The following is a 24,081-nucleotide window of genomic DNA, read 5'->3' as shown; positions in this document are numbered from 1 at the left end:
TCCTAGAATCTCTACTGGCGTTGTGTTCTGTTCTTAACTCTCATAAGGAGAAGTTACCAGGAACAGCAATGTTTTCAGTAGAAGTAAGAAAATGAGGAAAGATTCTGAATGACATTTCTCAAAGTAGTGATTCGCAAAATTAAAAAAAAAAAAAAAATCAACTAGTGTTAAGTAAGGTGCATTTGCAAACACTGGCAACTAATCCTGTACACTAAAAATAGCCTCATTTTTTGTAATTTAAGGAAATCTTTTCTTTGCATGTGATTACTTAATAACATGTAACTGTAATTGCTGTAACATTTATAACTGCTGAAGGCATTCATACTTACAGGCCTCAAAAAGTTAGGCAGTGCTTGTGTTGTTTAATTAAAGTTCACACAATTCCAAATACAGACTTTTTGTTTTGTTTTCTAGATATGAACTTACACAGATGTCCCTGTTTCACATTCCAGTTTTATTTTAATGCATGTAAATAATCAAGATCAGTGTGAAAATAAGAAAACTATGTATTATATGGTTTGCTATTTCTTTTTTTATCAGTCACATTGTTTTTCAGCAACATACATGGTACACACGCAAACTGCGTAGCAAGTGATTCTAATGTTAACTGATCTACTGATAAATGAAGAGACGAAGTCTGAAAACTCTTGGAAGCTGATACTTTATCCAAAAACCAAAGCTGCATCGTTGACCCTTCATGCAATCCACTCTCCAGAGTCACTCACCCAGTGCTCCACAACTGAGTGCAGTTACTACTCAAACGGAACAGAGCAACAGCTTGCTCCGTGCCCCGCTGCACTGACGAAGTATGGACAAATGTGTGGAACAGAAGTCTATACAAGCTGCTGGGAAACGTTAAAGCAAAAACTTTAATACGTGGTGACACATAACATTAGAATAAAATGGAATGATAACAATAAATACAAGTGTAGTGCAATACCAATCAACTTCTTGACTAACATAGATTTTATTATTTTTCCTCTTTTCACTGAGATTTTTGTTTCTACTGGATTCTTTGACTAGCTGAAGGAACAGCCTTGTCTTCCCATCTTTCCACCCAGAGGATTTAAAGTATCCCATCATCACACTGGTAAGGACACGGATGTGCTACCACCAGTGGTGTGAGGCAGAAGACAAGCAAGCGTGGCACACAGGAGATCTCGGAGAAGAAGTTGTTGTTTGTGGAACAGCTTTGGTTGTGAAAGCTTCCACTGAAGGAGTCACAACGATGTCTGGCACATGAGACCACATCAGCCGTGGAGTAATCCTCCTCCCCAGTCTCACCCGACCGCGTGTAACGGAGGAAGGAGCAGCACTGCCTGATTCCACAAGCCTGCTCCCAGTCCTGCAGACACAGCCGCAGCCTGGGGCCGCCCCAGAGAGCTGGCCTCACCCCCCTACGCTGCCTTCATTCTCCTTTCACCCTTCCTGCCTACTGCGTTTCCAAGCCCCCAAGAAAATCTCCGTTTTTAAAGTACCGCATTCACTAGCACTTTTTCAGTTCATAAGTCTTCTTGGTCATAAATCATCAGCAACAGTATTTGCAGTCAAATAATTTCAATTATGTTAAAATTTGCTCTTAAGTAGAAGCTGCATTCTTTTATTATGACTTCTGTACTGCACAGGTATTTAAATAAATACATCATCTTTCACAGGCAGGACCACACTGTCATAAACACAGGAGCAAAATGCTGAATGCAGATACTTTCCATCCTTCTGTTGTTGCAAAGAATCTCACTAACTACAGATAACAACAGCACAAAGGAGTTTTCTAATTAAGACTGCCAGAACATGCTTGGGGAATGCATTTTTGCTATTTACAGCTGATCAAATTAGTGCTTGTAATATAGCTATTTTTCTGCCATTTATTCAAGTGAAATACAGAAAATCTCAGAAATTAAACTGAGCCTGAAAACAGTTAAAAATGTTCTTTTAGCCTGATATAAATTTGTTCTCTGAAACAAACACTGAGCGATCTACCACGAAATTCTGTACCATGCACTAAGGCCCACTGTCCTTAGCAGAAGTAATGTAAACCGAGGTCAAGACGATTCAGCTGTAGGTCTATGCTTTATCATTAAACATGCATTTTGCAACAGCAGGGCGGCTACTCAGAGGAATTGTTTTACCACACAGTTGTTACTGCCAAGTTGTTGCAGTAATAAAGAGGTTTTGTCACAAAATAGTAACTAGAATAATTGGTAATAGAAAAACATAATTGGTTCAAAGCCTGGACAATTTTTCCAGTCTCAAATTCTAAAAAGGTAACTGTTACCATCTTTTAATTGGACCCAATTATCTACAACTGAAATCTAGTAAGCATTTCACATGCCAACTCCTAAATGATATTTTTATTTACAAGCCAAAAGTAAAGGGAAATCTTTTTATTTGGATTTGTATCAGTGAAAAAACCCCATAGTTTTAGCACGTATCTTTGGTGATTGTATCTGTCAATACAAATCTACAGTTGCATATCTATTCAGGCAGGAAACAGCAAAGATCTTCCCCCAAGATTCAACACACAGACTGATGTGTGCTTGATATCAATGTAGTTTGGGGACAGAGTAATTTTGTTAAAATTACAACTACGTATATGTTTGAAAAAAACCTTACATTTTCATAGTATTGAAGGTTAGATTATATAGTTTCATTTTTAGAAAATAAATGCATGTATAGGAAGATAAAGTACGAGTACTAAATAAAAGCACACTCTGAAGATCTCGCTGGCAAGAGATCCTGCTAAAATGGTTGAAAAAGCAGACCTGCTCTCAAAAATATGGATGGGTACTATTACAAAGATCAAAGGTATCTTCTGAAATTCAGGTCAGAAAAATGTCTACAAGAAATGGAACGTGTAAGATGAATAAAGAGTAGGTCTTGTCTCTAACAAGAAGAAAGAACTTGTGTCTTGAATCATCAAGCCAGCCATTTGACCAGTTGGGATCCGAATCACAGTGAAGATCTTTTCCTCGCCTCATAAATGTCTCTTTTTAATTGCAGGAATGCTGTATGAATTTTACCTGCCTTTATTATGTATGTTGCTTTTTTTTTTTAAATACAGCACTAGCAGGAGCTCTGGAGGAAAAACAGTAATCTGGCTATAAAAATTAATTTTTAATAATTGTGGCACTGATTTTTTTTTTTCAGAAGCACATACCAAAAATGTCACTCAAACCAACATTATACGTATTTGGTTCCTATACTTTCAAGAGCTGTAACTGTTTATGGGACACAAATTATATATAATTTGAAATTATTACAGAAAAAAAGACTGTTCTATATTAAGTTTTTCTCCATTTTTATGTAGGACATACCAGATCCTTCCACAACCCATTCGGGAGCACGTGTTTATAAGCATTTTCCCAAGTCAAGCCTAGATGTTGTTTTTACAATTCTTTCCATGAAGGTATTTCAACAACTGGCTACAATCATACTAACTTTAAAACCAAAAGGCAAGGCTAACTGGCCCTTTCAGTTCTTCCAGCTGGGTTCAGCAGTACACTGAATGATCCCACCAAACTTGAAGAAATTTAACTCGTAACTATTACTAGTGAAACATCTCCTGCCCTATGCATGATAAGCCTAATCCATGATCCCGTGGCACTACAGGAAGAAAAAGAGTATTTACTCAAAGAAGGCAGGAGCTCTGCTTTCCAGATCTGAGACCTCTTTTCAGTTCAAAATACAAACTCTCTGGAGCCATATCTCCTCAGTGTGAGGGATTATTTACTGACAGCTACTACCGCTCTTTGCGGTGATGCTGGAATTACCTGACTCTTCTTGAAAAGCAGCTCCAATCTGACCAAAGAGAAAGCCTCCCATATTCAGCACCACCTGATGCACAATCCATGAAAGCATTCTGTGCATAGAAAAGGAACTAATATGGGCAGTGATACATGGCCTACAACCACAACCTGCTGCCCTTCCTAATTAAGAATCTCTCCTTCCCTGTGCAAAGAAAGGGTCTCAGTTACATAAAAAATACGGACAGATTCTGATATACATCTGTAGGGCATCCTGACCACATTTACCACCAATTTATGCAGAGCAAACTTACATTCTACATAAATCTTTAGTTGAGACTTAACATACCGGCATTCACCTTCGATCTGTAGGCATATTTTCTGAGAAATGAAGCTACTACTGTTTCTGCACAAACTACTGTAAAAGTTATTTCCTAGCCCACAGTTCAAGAGCATACACTTTTAATTAAGAATCCGCAAAATTTCACTTAACAAGCAAAACTGCTTCAGATTGCAGAAGCATCAGAACAAATCTGGGAAAATATTATTAATCTGAAATTAATGTCTACCAAAATATTTTATGAAATTCTTTTTGACTGAGAATTTGCCAAGTTTCTGCCCACAGCAAAATGCTAATATCAAATTAAATTCTCTAAAAATGAGAATACATAATGGAAATCTTACAGACTCTCAACAGACATTAGAAGATTATGTTAAACTATAGAACTAAAAACCAGAGTCTGACGTACCATATTTTATGTTACACTGATTTGCAGTTTTTCTTTGCAAGCCAAGTTCATTCCAACTTGCCATTTGAATTGTTTCATACAACTGTTGGTCTTTCATATACACTGTTAGTACGTAACAGATGGCAAAATGCTGATATTCTTCATTATTAATGGGACAGCTCACTTAAGATGTTTCAAATATTTTCCACGAGCTGTTGGAAACTGTGTGATTGCCATGGTTACTTGCCATGATTTGGGAACAGATAAAACGCTTTTATATTCTGCATTTGGGGCTGGTGCAATCAGCATCAAATGCACTGCTTTTGATGTCCCAACTGTTATTTATCATTTAACTAACCTCCTATTGTTAGCGCTGGGAGGAGAAAAAAAACAACACACACACAAAAAAAAAACCACAACAAAACACCTCAGGGCTCAATCTAACTCAATTAAAACAGAAGGAAATATGCCTTTGGGACTTCAGTAAGAGCTGTATCAGCCTCTGTGATACCACACAATGCATCCCATCCTAAATAAAGCTGACAAGAGCGCTATTCAAAGATAGAAGCTGTGAATGCAGAAACCAACTCAGGTTATTGTAGTGTAGCCTAGTATTTTTCACCATCTTGGTCAACCAGTCTCAGCAAAATTATCATATCAGGCTTTGTCTATTTACAAGACACCAAATGGTTAACCTCACAATGAAGCTGGAAATCAGAAGCTGAAATGGGAGCTAATTAAACATTCAATTGCTGAGTCATTCTCACTGTTTCATGATTAAAAAATAGTTAGATAGCCTGTAAAAATTAATACATGCTAACGGACACCTTTGCGAAGGTCACAATAAAACCTGACTTGAATACACCTGTCTTTGTATGTGCTTCAGCAACTACTGCATCACAAAATAGTTATACGGAGGTACAGTTTCCAATACTAAGTATACCAAATACTACCACATTACACAAAAATCACCTCAAAATTACTGAAACTACAAGAGCTTAAAATTTCCATCCTACTTGTAATGCCAGCTTCTATATGGCAGAACCAGGCTAGCGTTATACAACAAAACAAGGGTGTACAATACATTAAATTGCCATTTTTCCCATCCCACTGCAAGATTTTTCGTACATTTACTGTTCAGTGGAACAAACAGGAATTCAGAAGGATGAGATACAAAAGAAGAAATCAAGGACCTGTCAGTTTTGAAAAGCAATCTGCCTTTAAACAGAGATTTACTACATAGTTGTAATTATTACTCTGTGTTTCTCTACTGAAATAGTTGATGCATTTCCAGCACCAACTACAGGTTCATTTCAATGATACCAGAAAGTAAGTAACGGTTTTAGATAGTCATTTGAAAAAGGCATTGCTGCAAAACGATCCAGCAGCAGACATGCTAAATGTGACCTATGGTCCTGTCAACGCCCTCAGTCTAGCACAAATTTATGTGGACAATTGCACCATTTTCATTGGCATTTCTGATTTTTTGAGACTGGAGGCACCTCCTGCAGTGCTACGCAGAGCTGCTCAGCACAACCGGCCTGTTCAGTACGGAAATAGTGGCTCAGCAGCCATACCAGCCTTCTCAGGCCACGAGAAGAGCTGCAAGCTCAACCTATGCCTCACAAAAATGGTTTCTATTCAAATGTTCACTTCTGAAAAAAGTCTTACCTTTTATTTTTAGTAAGAGGGTAGTTTATATATCACAGCATTAGAGCTACTCAGGTTTATAGTCATACGAAGGTTTTGTCTGTGCTTTCTTAGAATATGATGTTGCTGCATAGCATCCTCTAAGCAAGTCCAGAGCACAAGCATCTTAAAAGGTACATAAAAGCGTGTAGTTCCCAGGCCCTACCAAAACTACAGACAATGGCGTTTTGATAAATTCTTCCCCTGTGTAATCAGTCTCAGTCAAGTTGTGTCTTGTACCTCTCTAAATCGGCTCAGGCACTTACAGAATCCTGGAACCAAGTATGTTTCTTAAGACACCTGCCATTTTCAAGCTAGCAATAGCATCCATCCAAAAGGCTAAACATTCTCAAAACCCTCTTGGAGAATAAGTGTTAAAAATTCATAAATATATCAACAGAAAAAAAGAAAGCTTGAGAATAAAACCAAAACTGGTCTCTTGTTAGTGTTGCGTTTAATTCCACCATTAAAAAACAAACTGAATTGGCAATGTTATGCTAACAAAATCCAGTGCCATTTGAGTATTTTGTTATTTAAAGACACAAATGCCAACCATGTGTCAATTTGTTAACCGGTCAGGAATCAACTGTGCATCTAAAAGCATCAACAGAAATCTGCAGCCTATAGCAAGACCTCCAGGGTTTGTCTTTTGCTCAGTTATTAAACAGGGAAGTTCTATTTCTGTTTTCTCCTCAGACCAAGTATTTCCAGTCCACCCTGTATTTTTATTTAGGAGATTCTGGAAATGATGACAACAGTTTATGAAATTAAGATCCATTTTTTTCACCAGCCTACATTACAGTAATAACTATCAACAGTGTTAGTTAAAATGTGTCTCAGTTCAGTGCTTCCCCTGAACACTGCAGTTTTCTTTCTTAATTTCTTTCTTTTACCAGGTTTGAAAATGCCCTGAAGACCAATAAAGACAGACTCTAAATTTAAAACAATAACATAAAACCAACACCAGACCCTTTAGAAACATGGTACATACAGTGCTTACAGTGTACAAGCTTGTATATATATGCTTACAGTGATGCCTTCCCTTAAAAATAGTAAAATAATAAATTAATAATAAAAAACACCCCACAGCAAAGACCCAAACTCACAAACACGTTAACGACAAACTGAAATTCCTCTTCTGCCCCCTCAGCAAGTGAAAGAAATTGCTTTCAGAATTTGGCACAAAGTTCAGTAACAACTGTTTCTCTACCACATTTCAGCGAGGTTTCTCCCTCTCTGTTCGACGCCTCCAAGCAGCAGGCATGGGGTGGCTCCAGCCGGAGGAGGGGTCCCCCAGAGAGCACGGCCGGGTGCTCAGTGCCGGGAGCGGCTGGCTCGGGGAGCCCCAGGTCAGCACGGGTCCCACTCTCCCAGCCACCGTTTCCTGGCAGCGCCAGCTCAGACCACTGCGCCTCGCTCGGCCCGCTGACAGCCAGCGACCGCAGAGACACCCAGAGCACATCCGCGAGAAGGCTGATGGCTTCTGCCTGCTGTCCACACCTGCGGGCTAACGGCATCCACATACATTTACTTGAAATGTTTTAACTCTAGCAAGCAGAAATATGATTTGGGGGGGGCTTCAGAAAAATGCAGCAATACAGCAGTTCACCATCCCAACTGCTAAGCAGCAGCACGAGACAAGACGGTCTCTGAACGCTACTCCTACTCGAAAGACTAGATGCTCCTTTAATAGAAATTTTATTTAGATACAGTCTGATAGGACAATTCTGTTTTCTGAAATAAAAACTGAATGAACGAGGAATATTGGTATCAAGTACTTGTTATTTATAGTGCCTTCATGTAAAGATATTTCACGTGGTACAATGAGGAAAACCAGGTATTTCATGCAGGAAGTGTCTCCAGCATTTCATATGATCTGAAGTATTCAACATGTAAGTTTTTCCCCTTTTTGAAAAATTAACATTGAATACATTTAATACTAGCAATTGCCCAAAAAGCTGTAGAACAATTAAGATTAGAATTTGCCGATATGTATAAAACAATACATGTCGGGACAAAATAAAACAAAATCAAGCATATTCATAGGTACAGAAAGACAGGAAAATGTGGCTAAAATTTCAGATTCAGAGAAAGGAGGTTTTAGTTTTATTTCTGTAATCAGGTGTCCCTGCTAATGTCTGTCTGAAAGGAAATTTATTAATTCAAGTAACTTGGTAATTCAGCATCACTACCACAATAAGAAATAAATTTAGAACATTATTTTTATATTTTCATTTTATGCCAGGAAGTTATTAGAATACCTAAACAATGAATGCATTCTTATAAAACTGCAATATTTTTATCTAGCAGTTGTCGAAGCAGCATGTAAATTACATGACTTTCCCTCCCCCCCATGTCATGATGTAAAGCAACACCATCTGAACTGTTCCTATGGGCTCTGTCTTCAGTAATTTGTTAGACTAAATTGCTTCTTTAACTACAGGTTTACAAGACAGGAAAAAATAAAAACACCTCTTGACAAGCAAAATTTTGTTTTGTAGACCCTAAATATTCTGTGTTCCTCCTTCCTAAACTTCAACAGCAATTAATAGCAAATTTTCATAACTTGAAAAAGACTTAATTCACTATTTTCATGAAATGTTACCCTTGAGCACCAAGCGAACACACTAATTCAGTGAGACATTCTGAAAGAGAGGGAGAAGTCAGCAAACTGTTTACCTCTTAAATTAAGCCACCACAAATGAAATACACTACTCTCCACTGTGCTAGCTTTAACCTTCATGCTGAGTTTCAGGTAACCCAGACATTTCATACCGCAGAACTTGAAGAAGTGTTTGCTATAAAGACAATCACTTCCTACTGATCTATTTCTCTTCTCTTAGATAGCCATGTGACAAAAAATGGAAATGGAGAAGAACTGAATGCTCTTTTCTAAGTGCTGTATACATAAAACATCAACTGCAGTCTTTTCCAGTAGAAAACGCAGAGGATCTGGATTCAAAACCTGAAATACTCTGTAGTCCCCCTTAACGTGCGGGTGACCGTGACAGAAAAGAGGTGTGCTGTGACTAGAAATCTTCATAATTATGCCAAGTGTGAAATTATTTCTATTTCTATCTGTATGGTACTTAAGTTACCTATTTGAAAACCAGACTGTATTATAATCTCAATGGCTATTTAAAGCTCATACTCCTTTGAGAATTAAACTTTCTACTTATGAAGTAACATGCTGAACTTAAAAGACAAAAATTATTGCATGGCTTTAGAATGCCATAAAAAACAGCATTATAGAATTAACACATATTGCTATAGGTACAAGATTGAGTTCCTTTCCTGATTTGAACACAATACAAATGGATCCCTTTCTTTTCTTTCTAACCACACTACAGCACAAGCATGTCTGTCAAATTTATATTAGCTAGAGTTTTTCCTAAAACCCAGAAGGCAAAATAGTATAGGAAAACAACTCAATATACTAGTGAAGACTACTAGGAGGGTTGAAAATTAAAATCTAGTCACTTTGAAAATTAAGAATAATACAGAATTTAACCATCTGTATTACATCATCCAAAATTCAAATTAAGCAAGCATTAATGAAAGCAATTGTTAACTTCCAATTTTTAATGTATAACTTAAGGATTTGTATTTCCAAAGCTTTTCTTCTTTAACAAATGTATTACAATTCTGAAACACCAGAGTCCTAATTTTCTACTAATTCTATTTGAAGACACCGGATATCAAAGCTCAGTACTAAGAAATACTATTTAGCTACTGCCCCAAAGGCATTAGCTAGAAGTTCTGCTTTCTTCTCTACTTTCTAAGTCGCAGCAACCTGTGACAGCATGACTTTGGCAAACTAATCTGACAAAGCATAGTTTCCGTGAGCTCTAAACCCCTTAAAATACATAAGCACACGTATCTGTACTTCTGATTTTAATGCAAGTCAAACGCACACTTAAATTTTAGCATGTCCTGAAGGGCTTTGCTGAATCAGGACACTAGAACACCCAAGCCTAAAATGAAATTATTTCCTTCCCTTAGATTCCTTCTGAACCATCCTCTTTCAAGCATTCCATATTTCTTCTGTTACTGTCTACGTACTAAACAGGAATTGGTACACTTTCTACTTTAAAGTACATATTTCAAACACTGTCGGTACGTTAACTATTACAATCTCATTCACTATCACGGCAATAAAATGCACATTGGACATACGCATGCAACTTGCGAATTATTTCCTTCCCAACCATGAACATGATTTTCCACGTCAGTTTACAATTACAGGTAGTGTTTATATTAATGTGATGGTCTAGGATATTTATTCAAATAGTAGCAAAGTTGGAAGAAGTATGAGCACAGACCCTTCTCCAGACCTGAAAGACGGAGGAAGTTCCATTTCTTGTTTCCGTCAGCCCTGAATGCTCAGCTGCAAGTCAAGAGCATCCCACAGTCTCCCTGCGGATCACAGTAGCAAAGCACATACTCTGTTAATGTATGTCTACAAACTATGTAATGAACTGTGTAATGTAGTAAGCACATGACAACAAACACTGAATTTTGAACTCACCTTCTGTGTTGTAAATGTGACTGCTTATGGCAAACACAGAGGCCTTTTCTTGCGGAAGCAGAAATAGCTCTGTCAAACATGTAAATAACCTTGCAAGAAAATTATGTGGCATCACATTCTCTGACAAATGCTAGCAAAACAAGTGGGTTGTTTCCCCAAACAGCTGTCTCATCAAACCATTCATCTCCCTCCTCAGGCCAACCCAACAGCAGCTACCTCCCACTTTCCCACAGAAAAATACTTCCACAAAAGTTAGCAAGAAAAGCTTGAACACCAGACCTGTATCTCAGACACCTGCAGACACACGAGCACTTCACGCCACAGAGACAGTAGAAAGCAAGTCAAAAAGAGGAAGCAGAGGAATCTGCACGGGGATGCACTGTGCTGGTGACCCATCTCCCTAGCCCAGGCAGGCTCCCTCAGGGGGTCCCCAAGGGCCACCCACCCCTTGCTGCGGACTCTGAAACACAGCGCAGGGCAGCCCTGCTTCCTTGGCCTACGTGGGATGTGACACCTTGCAGCCTCCTCCCTTGCCTCTTTCTGCCAGACTCCGGGGGGCTTCCTTAGAAACCCTTATTCCTCGCATGCTCCTGCTCCTCCACTTCCCTTTCCACGGGGAGTTCAGTCCCTCCATCGACAGGCCTGAAAAGCAGCTTTAAAAAGGTACCTGTCACTGAGCAGACAGGTCCTGCTGGCCCAAAGACAGCAAGGAAATACACAACAGGGCTTACACATCAATGGCACAATGTGAAACCCTCAAGGGCAAAACCAGTACAATTCAGACTCCAACTTCAATGGCTTCAAATTACTTCACATATATATGTACACACATATCGCCAGACAACTCTTCACTTGATAAACTTCTAAAAAACAACAAACATTGTAAGTGTAAGACACAAGCTATATTCTGTTTCTTTCATTTGCAATAAAATCTTTACCTTCTCCACCATTTAATCCTAAAACAGCTATCCTGCAGACGGTCTTAAACTTTCACTATCGTCAGGAACAGGCACACAGACCAGACACTGACAGAAAAGTACCTATGCTGGGGGCGGGGGAGGGGGGGGGCGGGGCACAAAGAAAGGAAGCCATCGGCACTGTTAGTGCAAAGGCAGGATTTCCAGTGACATAAATGTGAGAGAGAAAAACTCTCTGGTGAACAGAACTTGCAGAATTACAAAATATATTTCGGAAGCCAATTTCATACATATCCTAAATGCTGGCTTTGATGCTATCGTATGTGTACACATGTGTACATATACACGCAAACAGATATATTTTAAGATACACATAATACTTGCAAACTTTTGAAATAATTACACACATAAAATAATCTACGATTTAGATTAGGTGAGAAGGACACATTTACTTTACTGAACTAACGTTTGGAGACGAAACAAGCTATGGTTAGAGAAACAGCTCTCAGACTTCGGCTGCAAGGTCTAAAAATGATGAACGATGTTGCTAGAAACAACAGAAAACTTGGTTTAGATTTCTGCATTGTTCCTCCTATGCAGTTGAGGAGTCCTGACAAAGTCACTCTCTCCTAATCTCAGAAGAGTGCTGTGCATTCTTCCCACATGGGGTATCCGATGTTTTAAAGGAAAGCAAAGGTTATTGTGCAGTCAAGTCAGCACTCAGTGGAAAGCTACCTTATTCAATTTCTGCGCACTTAGACAATCACTGAATTCACATCTTTGGTGGAAGCAAAGAACCATTTCTATTTTGATATGTCCTCTATTGGGACAACACCCTTGCAAGAGGATACCTAATTAGATGTTTACTCAGTTACCAAAATCTATTCTTTAAATGTTACAATCTGCCCAGTGCAGAAGTAGCAACTGATATTTTAAGGACACTGCAATATTAAAAAAATCAGAATAATAGGTCCAGTAAATACATATTATTACTTAACCATTAGTCTGAAAGCAATATTTCAAGAAGTGAGACACCAACACAGCACCAACAAATGTTCAGAAGCTAAATGTAAGGGCTCACCTTAAATGAAAAAGATTACGCTATACGTCTATGCAAAAGCATACAGGGATCCCTTCGTAATGAAGTATTACGATCATATGAAGCTTCTCTTCATGAGCTTCATGTAACTCAGCACATTCTAGACTTAGAGCGTGCTGGCTGGCGGAACCAAACCAGTCCATTGGACGTCAGGAAAATGACAGGAAGGCAGTAGTCACAAAGACTGAAACTGTGATAATAGAAGTATGAATTCAAAAGATGCAAAGCACCTGCAGGCCAGCTAAAGGGCAAAAATCCATTTCATGCAAGAAAACCATAGTCTGAAATTACAAATCTTGGTATACACACCTATATATAAAATACTTAGCAACTACAAACCAGGCTGATACATGGGGAGTATGTTTTAAAAAAAACAAAACCAAACAGTTCAACTGTTAAAAATCCAGTTCAAATTTGTAAGTTTTAAATAAAGCGACCTGCAGTTTTAAAAAGTACAAAAATATATGAGTATATGACGTTGTTCTCAAACAGGCAACAAAAGATAACAAACACATTTCTTGCTTTCACTCAAACAAAACATCAATAAACTGAAGGAAGAACACTTTGTCTTGCAGGACTACTTACAAAGATTTTTGACAACTATTTGCTACCAGCACTGGAAGATCATTAGTGAAAATACACAGCATGAGGACTAGTTTCTAGAGTCTTGCACGCATTATTGTTATATTATCCTTCAGTAATTAATCTGTTCTGACTTGATTCAAAGCAACATTTATAGATCAAATTATTCTTTTAATTGCTTTACATTAATTCTAATTTACTATAATCAAATGTTTAAGCTGATCCTCGAGGTCCCTTCCAACCTCGTATTCTATCATTCTATCATTCTATGAACTCATACACCAAAAATAAGGTTACCAACCTGAAAGGCAAATACACACTCTTCTTTGTAATTGAAAACAGGTTACTTGGCCAAAGTAGTATTCTCTTCTCTTCTCTGTTCATTTTCTACTAATTGGTTTTCTGTATATTAGATTTATGTTTTCTCAAGCATTAAAGCTAGTTTCTAATCCTACATAAATAATTTGCTGAAAGATCATGAACACGAACTGTTAAGATAAATTTGTCCCAACTTAAGGCAAAGTGAAAGGCAAAAATACACTGAAAACATAATAATTAGAATTAATAAAAATATTAGATTATTAATGTAATGTTTTACAATAAACATTTTCATATTTCACTGCTACTTGATGATAATACATATGCAATAATAAATACTTGATTTTCTCACTTTTTAAAATACTCATTCAGCTGAAATTCTGCTTTCTTTTTGCATTTTCCTTGTGTCAAACTGCAACTTTGCATTTGAACTTGACCTCCGTGATTTCTATTGTAGTAAGTGGGAAAATGACACATGAAAATCAATAGTTCTCCATAGTTTTTTCTACATTACTCTCTTCTAGTCAAGGTCTTTCTCAGAGCTCCGACATTTTGTATAGCACAACAGAGGTTAGTATTTTGTGCAGTAGTTTGTACTCTGCAGTAGTGGTTCCAGGTCATTCTGTAGAACATGGTGTCCTCTTGTGGTCTTGGAGATTCCCTCAGCCTGAGACATACACCTGAACACCAAATTTAGCGCTGGTGTCAAGGGAGCTATCAATTACCGCAAAACCCTCTTTCAATGTCACTAACATTTAGAATAAGCATTATCACCTTCATTAGCCTCGCAGTACCAAACACATGCAATGAATAACATCCTTCAAGTATGGACCTGAAGGATATAAAAATCACACAGCACCATTTTCCAAAGCTGTTAAATAGCCAGCAGAATTCAGCTACTGAAACTGCTGTTTAGGCACTGATTTAAGACTGTATTGATTAATCTAGAAATGTGAAGACAGCTGCAATTGTGTTAAAACCACTATAACTAGTATCAGAGACAAAAAAGTTTCTATTGAAATCTAACAGCATATCTAGAAAGGAACATGCTTTGGTAGCCCCTGAAGTTAAAAAAGTAGTATTGACCATGCTTCTAGTGCTTATTACCAAACACTTGCATGTATAACATCTAGCACAAATCCCTCATCCTAAACTGAAAGTTCTACATAAGTCCAAGACAGATATTCACACATGAATTTATTGATTTTACACTGAATTTTTAAACCTTGCAATTAATTCAACCTCCTCTGTCATGGAAAGAAGGGCCATCAACCCATCTCAGTCAGTCACACGGTGTATGCAGTGTGTTCCAAGGGGCTACTACTTCTGCGGGATCTATAGAGTAACTGTTCCTGAAGCATGATCCACCACACTGCACAAACCCACGCAATATTCCAAAGTGCAATACATACTATGACATGGTACAGAAAATGGCACCACTACAAGGACAAAAATTTGCCTACAGAATGTGCTGTGGAAACCAGCTCTTGTGTGATGAACTGAAGTAAGCTCTTGCAAAGCTGATGTGAAAGCACTACTTTGCGACTTGCAAGCTGTTTACAAGCAGGTAGCCAGAAGTATAATCACTAATCAATTCCAGTTATACAATTGGGTTATGTCCCATCATAGGAGTCTTCCAGGAGTGCAATGGATGGCACCCATTTCTTAGTGTAAAGAAAAGATACTTTTCCTGAGATACGATGTGACAGAAAGTGATCGTCGGTCTATGTATGATTAAGGTAGAATTTTGGCCCAAAGCTAAAAGCACTGAAAGAATAAGCAATTCAAATTTTTTATGAGTTGCTCAACTGATAATTTTGTATGCATCAATTGTGCAAATGAAGTTGAAATTTAATTAGTATTTAAAGTAATTAACGATGAAAGACTATCAAAAAACCTTAAAAGAAAGCTTTCATAATTTATTGAAATGGCTGATACTCCATCACTTCAAAAAAAAAGAACTAGTTACGTAACAAAGAAGAAAATACATTGTTTCTATTACAGACCTATCCACTAAAAACTAAATGAAAAATGCATGATCTTCTAACATATGGAAAAAAAGACCAGAAAAGCTCTTGTAAGTACTTTCACTTACTAGGCTAGCAGGCAATGAACAACTACATCAACTCTGGACTTTCTGCCAAGCCAACAGACCTAGATTTTATTGATAAATTCCACATATATATATACATATATATATCTCACCACCACTTACTCCAAATTATGTGTATTACTACTCATTCATTTCATATCACACGTGTCAAGCTTACCTACTCATTTTTACAGAACACTTGGGAAATCAAGTCAGATCAGCGTTACTATCTTTAAACATTCACAATCCACAGTGACATCTGAATGTCATTACGGAATTTATGAATATTATTTTTTTCTACTTGTTTTTGAAATTTTATATTACTTCATATGAATTAGCAATGACAATTTTTCTATCATAGGCAAAGTTGCAACAGCTATAATTAGAATGATTCTGGCATTTTCATGATACATGTATTAATGTGGTCTTAGGCCAAATAGAACATCATGAAGATCGTTGAGCATTTTAGTCATTACGTCAGCTTTCTTCTGATGACTACACTGATCACCATGGTTGGTGCTTCTTAGATATTTGACACAAGAACTCAGTAATACTACAGCAAAAAAAAAGTAAATTGAGAAAATCCCATATAAAAGCTAACAAATTTGATTAACATTAGGAATGCTGATTTAAGCACTCAGTGGCTTAGTATAGACATTTTTAGTCATAAGCATGATTTAAACCTCAAATATTTCACTTGTGATTGTTGAATAATTTTTTCAGCTCATTCCTAGACTGTGAAGAAAAATTACTTTGATTACTTCTCAATCCTAACTGGATTTGTGATATATAGTACAATGTGTATTTAGGCTTTTGAACAATTTAAAGTTTTGGTGATTAAGGATTAAACTACATGCCACTACATATTTACTGTATGCATACTACAATATTTACTGTCTTTGTTGCAAAAACCCCATACGATAGGAAAGTGCAGAAATTCCCATTTCAAAATGGGAGAGCTAAGACAGAAAGACACAGATTATGGGATTTAAGCACCCAAATGCCTTTAAAAAACTGGTTCAAAGAATTTACAACTACTGGTGAACATCACAGGAAATTAAAGGAATTTAGACTGATACTGTTTAAAATTTACAGAAATATTTTATGAATTACTGACCAGTGTTAATTGCTGGCATTTATTGAGAAGAATGGAGCAGAGATTAGATTTTACATATACAGCTGTCCAGTACAGTTTTTGGAATTTTGTGCATTTGTCTACTGTGTGTCATCAATATTTCATTTATGAAAAACAGTTCTCTCTTGCTGAGGGCAAAGTCTGTATAAAAATAGCAGGTACTGTCTAGCAGGTGTAAAAAGTATTTATGATAGTCATCTCATGTGTGTGTGTGCGTGTGTGTGCGTGCGTAGGAAAGGTTTTTTTCCCCAACTCTTACTGATACTATGAGTTCTTTCAAGTACCTTGTTTCCAATGGCCTTTTTTGGTGGAAAGTTAAAAGTCCTCACTTGCTGATATTTATTCTGTAATTTATGATGCAAGCTTCTGAACTCCGCATATCTTCGATAAACATTCCATTCATCATCCTTTATCCTAATATAAACCTGCAAAATACAGACGGAAGGAAATAATTTGAAGATCAACCATGGAACTAATGTATCTCCTTTACTCTTCAAAGCTTCACAGCTTAGCACCTTCACATTCATGATGCAATGGTACGAAAAGTTCCAGGATCCACAGATACATCACTGCCTGTACATTTGCTGCTTCTGTTCTACAGGTCATTAATCTCATTGTCTCCCTTCTTCCATCTCCTCCTTCCATCTTCTCTCTTTTTATTATATTAACCAAGACACACATAGCTTGCTCATTTTAAAATTACTCTGGGGCAACTACGGTAGCACTTTTGTTACCATGGTTTCCAGCTTATTCAACTAGCCAGTGACCAATGGAAAAAAATAATTTAATACCATCATAAAATTGATTTCTATGTACTCAAAGCAGTTTTGCAACTTTGTAAATCAGCTTTGTAGCATCAGAATTGCAAAACAATTTCATCCAAAGTATGAAACTTAATTCACTTTCTAAAAAAAAAATTACACTGAAAACTAGAAATGTTATTGTTTGGAAAATAAACACAGTTCATTATTTCTGCTTGTATAGGACATTAAGCATAATTTAACAGAGCTGTAGTTTTTGTGATTCTGTTTTTGTTTGCACTCAATTATTTCATGAGTGTATTACCAATTACATGCTAAATATTCACATTCCCTAGGAAAACTTCATGCAGAAATGAAACACTTACAGAAAGCTGAGATTTCATTCATTACTAGGGAACAACCTTTCCTCTACAGAAACAAACCCACAGTTTAAAAGAATGCTGAAATAGCACAAGTCAGAAACTATAAGCCAAGCATTAAAACTCCAGATCCAGAGTGACCTTTTCTTTAGCTTCTTCTGTAGAACCTGTAGCTCGTTCATTCAGAAGAAGAACTGGCATGAACAACTGTATTTTTGTGACGTGGCCGATTCCAACTCTGAATCGTAGCTTTCCCTGATGACTGAGATATTGACATGATGGTTCTCCTCTAGATTTGCCAGGTCTTTAGAAAAAAAAAAATTTTACTAAAGACTCCTGGTATTTCAGAGATCCAGTGATGTCAAGTGAATGTCTTCTCCCACAGAAGCAGCGTATGCAGCCTTCCTTTGGTTCGGTCTTTAAGAAGTCCTCTTATCTCTACAGACATCTAGTTTCTCAGATTTGTAGGAGGCTTCTGTCTTGCAACAAAACACAATATACCATGCAGATGCCATGCAACTTCTGCCAAATTATAGTATTTCACTGTATGAAATATTTATATATTCATAATATTGGGTTCTATTGAATAACAAGCATATTTCTTGGTTACTATTCATCATGTTTCATGATGACAAAAAATGAAAACTGTAATTCCAAAATTAGCACATCTAAGAATACAAGAGATTTAGAGTATTGTGTGAGTTACAAATGCACATGTAAACAAAACTGCAACTAGTTTTGGTAACATGAATTCAAATAGTATAATGATGGAACTGCTATAATAAGTCTGCAAGAAGTACCCAGATTTCTTCTTCATTTTGAAAATAGAGCCAGGATAAAGATAATTAAACACCTACTGGACCATCTGTTTTAACAATTCAGTATACCTCCGAAGGAAAATGAAGGAAAGCATGAAATTCAAGTATTTTGCATAATTGAAGTAAAATTCATTTAATGTAGTAAAAACTATACCAAATACTTTTTATCCACCCAGCTCTAATCCCTCTCCCTGCCTATTCTCGCTTCAACCAGCATATTGTTTGAAATCATGTATACATTCCCCAGATTCATGTTTCAGCTTCCCTACGGGGGGCAAGGATGACAAAAAAAAAAAGCAAAAATTATTTTTAACCAAGTTATTTAATATGGAAATCCTAATTTAACTAAGCAGTTATATTTGCACATGTGATTTGGTGAATCATGCAGTTCAATATTACCTGTTAAGCTGTAACCCACAGTTAACTAATTAAGGAAACCAGTACACTGTAATTGGAATTTTTAAGGACTGCAAAAATATAGATTAATTTCTTAGACAAAACTGTTACATAATTTCTTCCTGTTCTTCTATGTACACAGATACTGACTTCTTGTAGACAGCAAGATATGAAAATGCAGCATTTGGAGTCCTGTACCACACTGAATTTATTGACAATCATATAATAGAGAATGAAAGCCATATTAAAGTTCATGATGTAGTACACATTTCAAGCTTTATTATCTCAACAGGGAATACTATTCAGAAGCCAAGGTACTTCCAGACACTTAATGCAAATTCAGTTGGGAAATCAAACAAAGTAAATCCTAAACATAAAACTGCTTGTATAAACTTATTCTAGTCTAGTCGTATAACGCATACAGTTATCCTCATTTAAATCAAATACAGATCATATGCTTAAGCACAGGGGTAACAGGGAACAACTGTCTTCGTAGACATCATTCTGAAATAATATCAAATAATGCAACTTAAAATGGATGGTTTGAAATTGTCTTAAAAGTCATTAGGACTATTCCCATCATCTTCAATGTATCCACAATTTCATTCATGGTCATTTAATAGGAAATCTGCAGCTGCCAAATACACTTCTGGGTAATTTTGTCCCAAATTTCATGCTGCACCCTAGAGCGACACTGTCTACTACTGAAAATACCTTAACATATGACATATAATTGCAGAACAGTATTTTAAGACCATAAAGCTGAAAGGACTACGCTTCGGCTCATTCTCTGACCAATTTAAAAACCAATCCCAATTCACTACATTTCCTTTCAAATGCCCATGTTTTCCTGAAATCATCCACTTCCTAACCTAATTCAATCATTTTAAAGGTAATGAAAACTTACAGACCAAATAAAAATCACCACTAGAATGGTTATTTTATTGCAAGAGGAAAGCTTTCACTTTAGTAGTCTCTGGCATATCAAAAAATGAATTAAGTAGCTTTTGCTTGTAATTTAGGACCACCTTCCAATTGGGTCTCCCACCTAAAGATCGATTGTTAACCTTTTTGTAGCTATGATTTACAGCACCTGAAAGAAAAATTTCAGTTAATAAGTATATACAAAAAATTAGTCTGAACATGTTCAAAGATTTTAAGAGAAATAGGAAAAACAGTAGTAATTTAATATTTTGTTTTTCAGCCAACTATCCGCTCACTTAATATTACTACAGTGCCGAAAAACTTTTGAGAACTGATTTGAAAGTACTAGTTTAACGATTGTATACACAAATCAATAAACCCTACTCCCATGGTACCGGTTTTTGAGCTAAAAGGTTCTTTAATAGGTTAAGGAACCTTTCAGCAATTCTTGGTCAAGAATGCTATTAACAAATCTTCATGACAGACTAGTAACTATTGTCACAATTCATCACCAGTTATGTATAAAAGTCTAAGCAGAAGAAAGGACAAAGGTCAACATTCCAACTTGCTCCAGTTCCCGATTCACAGATTAAATGCCTGTAATCAACATTTGTTCTTCAGGTCTGCAGAAGTCTAAAGTGGGTCCTTTTCTTTTTGGATGCAAAATATAAATTGGTATATTTATGATTCACTTTTTGGCTCTCTCGAAACGCTGTAGGTAGAAAGAGATACTGAATGGGCTATTAGAGAATCTGCTTCTGTTGCAATGACATTCATGTTTATAAAATACCAGATTAGGCATCAGGAAGGAACTTCCCTAAACGAAGTTACTCCTGAACCTTCCCTACAAATATGGCTCACACTTCCTGGTAGGATGATCTGAATACATAATGAAAAATGAATTCTAGTCAGAGAACTCCATGGATGGAAGCTCCACAAATACAAACCTGCTGAAGTTAAAAGTCCTTGTGAGTCTATGTCCCGTTCCACAGGCAACAAAAATGTCAGAAGGAGAGAGAACAATGCTAATGGAAGGTGAGCAGTGAAACTACTAAACCACATACAAAATTCAATGGCACAAGATACAAGAGAACTCAGAACATTTCAGCAGCAGGACACTTCAAAGAACGTAACAAATACTGAGAAAGTTTGTAAAGAATCAGTCCCATGCTGGGACAGGGTCAGTTTTTCTTACAAGCATGGGAAAAAAAAAATGATGGGCAGTACAGGGAACGCAAAAGAGACTGATCTACAGTAAGAAGATACTGTGACATTTGCCACCTAACTAAGCACCATTGGGAGAGAAAAAAAAAAGACGGTGAAAAACCTATTTCTGCATTACCGTATTTCTACTATATTACTGTATTTCTAAACTCATTTCCCTCACAAAAACGGGTTTTCTGGAGATCCTCTTGCTTGTTACATATGCTTTTCAAATCAATGCCCAAGCATGTGAGAAGAAAAAGAAAAATTAGCAAGTGGTTTGGTAGAGACAACCCAATTGGCATGAATATAACAACATAACACATAAACTGGCACCAATATTTTGTAAATGTTAACTCAGCTAAGCTTGACTGGTGAAAGTCTGCTCACATTTGCTTTTAAATAAGACTTTAAATAATTTTGGAGTACCATTGGTCCATAGCTTTACCTTTACACTTCAGTACTTGGTACAGCAAGAAAAAGGAAAGTAGACCTAAACTAGCAAAGATGTTTTAATTTTTTGCTAGAGTTTCGTTCTTGGTAAAGAAGCTACGAAATGTTTCTGTAAGATGAGAATATTTGCTTCAGATACAGAAATACCTGCTTAGATAGACCAGATTAAGATAAAAAAGGATGAGAAGATTAATAATCAAACCTGCTCATGCTAACAGAACTTCTATATCTTAAGAAGCGTATTCTAGCACTCAGCACGATAAACTAAGGAATGAATGACAGTTCTTAGATGGATTTTATACATCTTCTAAGACTGGCAATTTGAACACTGTGAGGGGATGGAAGAAGAGATTGTACAGGGCAGGAGATGTTAGGTGCTAACTTGCTTCTTTTTTCCCTCCCCAGACGGGGCAAAGTAAGCTTGGAACAAATAAAAATTCACATAGAACAGGCTGCTCCTCCAACTACCTATGTCGATACACCTGTTCTAACACTTTGTTGGGATAGCATAGCCAACAAAAACCAGGCAAGGAGATGATATGGACAAAGTCCAAACTCTAAGTATTTCAGCTTTTCCCCTTCTCAAAGGCAGAATCTAGCAACAAAATATTGCATCTCCTTTACATCTTGCCTTTGAAATAGTCAATTTAAATAATTATATATTGTATTATATATCATAAAACAATCACAATTTCATGCCAGGTTCAAACTGCAACACTTCTAATGTAGCCAAATTATCGTCTAAACTACTAAAATTATCTTCTAAAACACTTCAGTCCTACTGTGATCCACATTATCTTTTACCAATCTTAACAGTAAGGGTAATTTGTTTTTTATTCTTAAAGTAATCTATTAAACAGTGTAAAAAGAACACAAAAACAGCATAAAAAGAGCATAAAACGCATCTGCTGCTGCTACTATAGAGAGGGAACATCAAGTACAAGACAGGAACTTCTGGAAGTCTGGTTCAGAATTACTGATGGAGAGCTGGAAGCCGTAAGACGACACAAGATCTCATCCACATTAAAAATTCTCAACCACCTAGCCCAGTTTATCATTTTCACTGCCTCCACTGTAAGTTTCCCACACAAAAAAACCCAAACAACACAAAAAAACAACCAAACAAAAAAAACCCACCACAAAACCAAAAATCACCTGTTTAAGAATGTCTGTTAAATTTCTTTATGACAAAAAGGGAAGAAGAAACTAAAGAGAAACAATTTCATTGCTCTGAACTATAAAGCAAAACTTCTCATACTTTTGTAGAGTATCGCTAACGTAATCTAAGAAAAATGACTGAGTAGTCTTTCTGTGGAAAGAAGAAATTTCATTCATTTTGACCAGAGGTGCAGACAAGTTCTGGGATGAGCTTCCGTAACTACTACTTGTTTTGTTTCTCAAATATTGGTTTATAATGACAATGAGGTTTCAAAAATTCTTAAAACTAACTCAACTTTAATGTACATCTTAATTATTCATGAACGCAAAGTTAAAAATTTCTTTATCAAAATTTACAGTTTAAGAAATAATTGTTTTCAGGCATTGGAACTGCTTTGTCTTCTTATTTCACAGTGTGCTTTTCTGAGCAGAGTGATGTATTTCAATCTATTTAGGAAGCTCCTAGCAAAATTATTTCTGCACTCAGAACATACAGAAGCAGTAAAAGGTATGAATCCAAAGGGGAAGTATATAGCAAAAAAGGAAGAATCGGTTACATTTCTTGACTTTACTTCAGGACTACATTTAGATTCAGGATTCTGTTTAGAATATAAATTCCAGTGGAGTTCTCCAAAGTTACCTTCAAAGTGTGAGCAATGAATACAAATGCAAGTTGTATTTTGACACAGCTGCAGGACTGCATTTATGGTTAAGTTTCCTCTTTGCAAATAATCCCATTTAAGAATTTCTGCATAATGAAAAACAAATGGAACAATGAAACTTTCCAGCTGTGATACCAGCAGCTTTTTGTGAGCCTTTCTACATACAGAGACATAAGAGGAATTAAAGTGAGCAAGCTTTTATCTCAGTAAGACCATTTTATCTAATTGCACAAAGACTACAAATACTATATTTTGTTACATTAAACCTTCAACTTTTTGAAATTTAGTTCATAAAAAACAAACAATATGGTGTCAAATATATGAGAGAATGCACATCAAAGCAGGAACCTTAAAACCAGACAATATTCTTCTAATAAATAGAAAAATGTCATGCATTTTAGGCCTATCCACCCAATCACATACACGCAGAATGACGTTCACTGTGTTTCTGTAGTCACAGTTGTTTCTATTCACCAAAACAGCACTGAAGTGACTGGACACTAAAGAACAAAAGCA

The 24,081-nt window shown here is 36.6% G+C and overlaps 1 protein-coding gene across 5 annotated transcripts in view; it reads right to left on the bottom strand.

Moving 5' to 3' along the window:
* SNX29 (sorting nexin 29) overlaps positions 1 to 24,081 on the bottom strand; it is a 140,738-nt gene that overhangs the window by 35,318 nt on the left and 81,339 nt on the right. For 3 of the 5 annotated variants that reach the window (XM_075436086.1, XM_075436087.1, XM_075436088.1), the window contains exon 19: positions 17,116 to 17,256. The exons of 1 other annotated variant lie outside the window; for it this stretch is intronic. In XM_075436086.1, the coding sequence (XP_075292201.1) occupies positions 17,116 to 17,256 (141 nt within the window). Of the gene's footprint in view, positions 1 to 10,494; positions 10,577 to 17,115; positions 17,257 to 24,081 lie in introns of all 5 variants that reach the window. One more of the 5 variants, XM_075436090.1, reaches the window with a different exon arrangement.

This window comes from Opisthocomus hoazin, chromosome 15 (assembly GCF_030867145.1).
Source record: "Opisthocomus hoazin isolate bOpiHoa1 chromosome 15, bOpiHoa1.hap1, whole genome shotgun sequence".
NCBI lineage: Eukaryota > Metazoa > Chordata > Aves > Opisthocomiformes > Opisthocomidae > Opisthocomus > Opisthocomus hoazin.
This window is presented reverse-complemented; position numbering and strand designations above follow the sequence as displayed.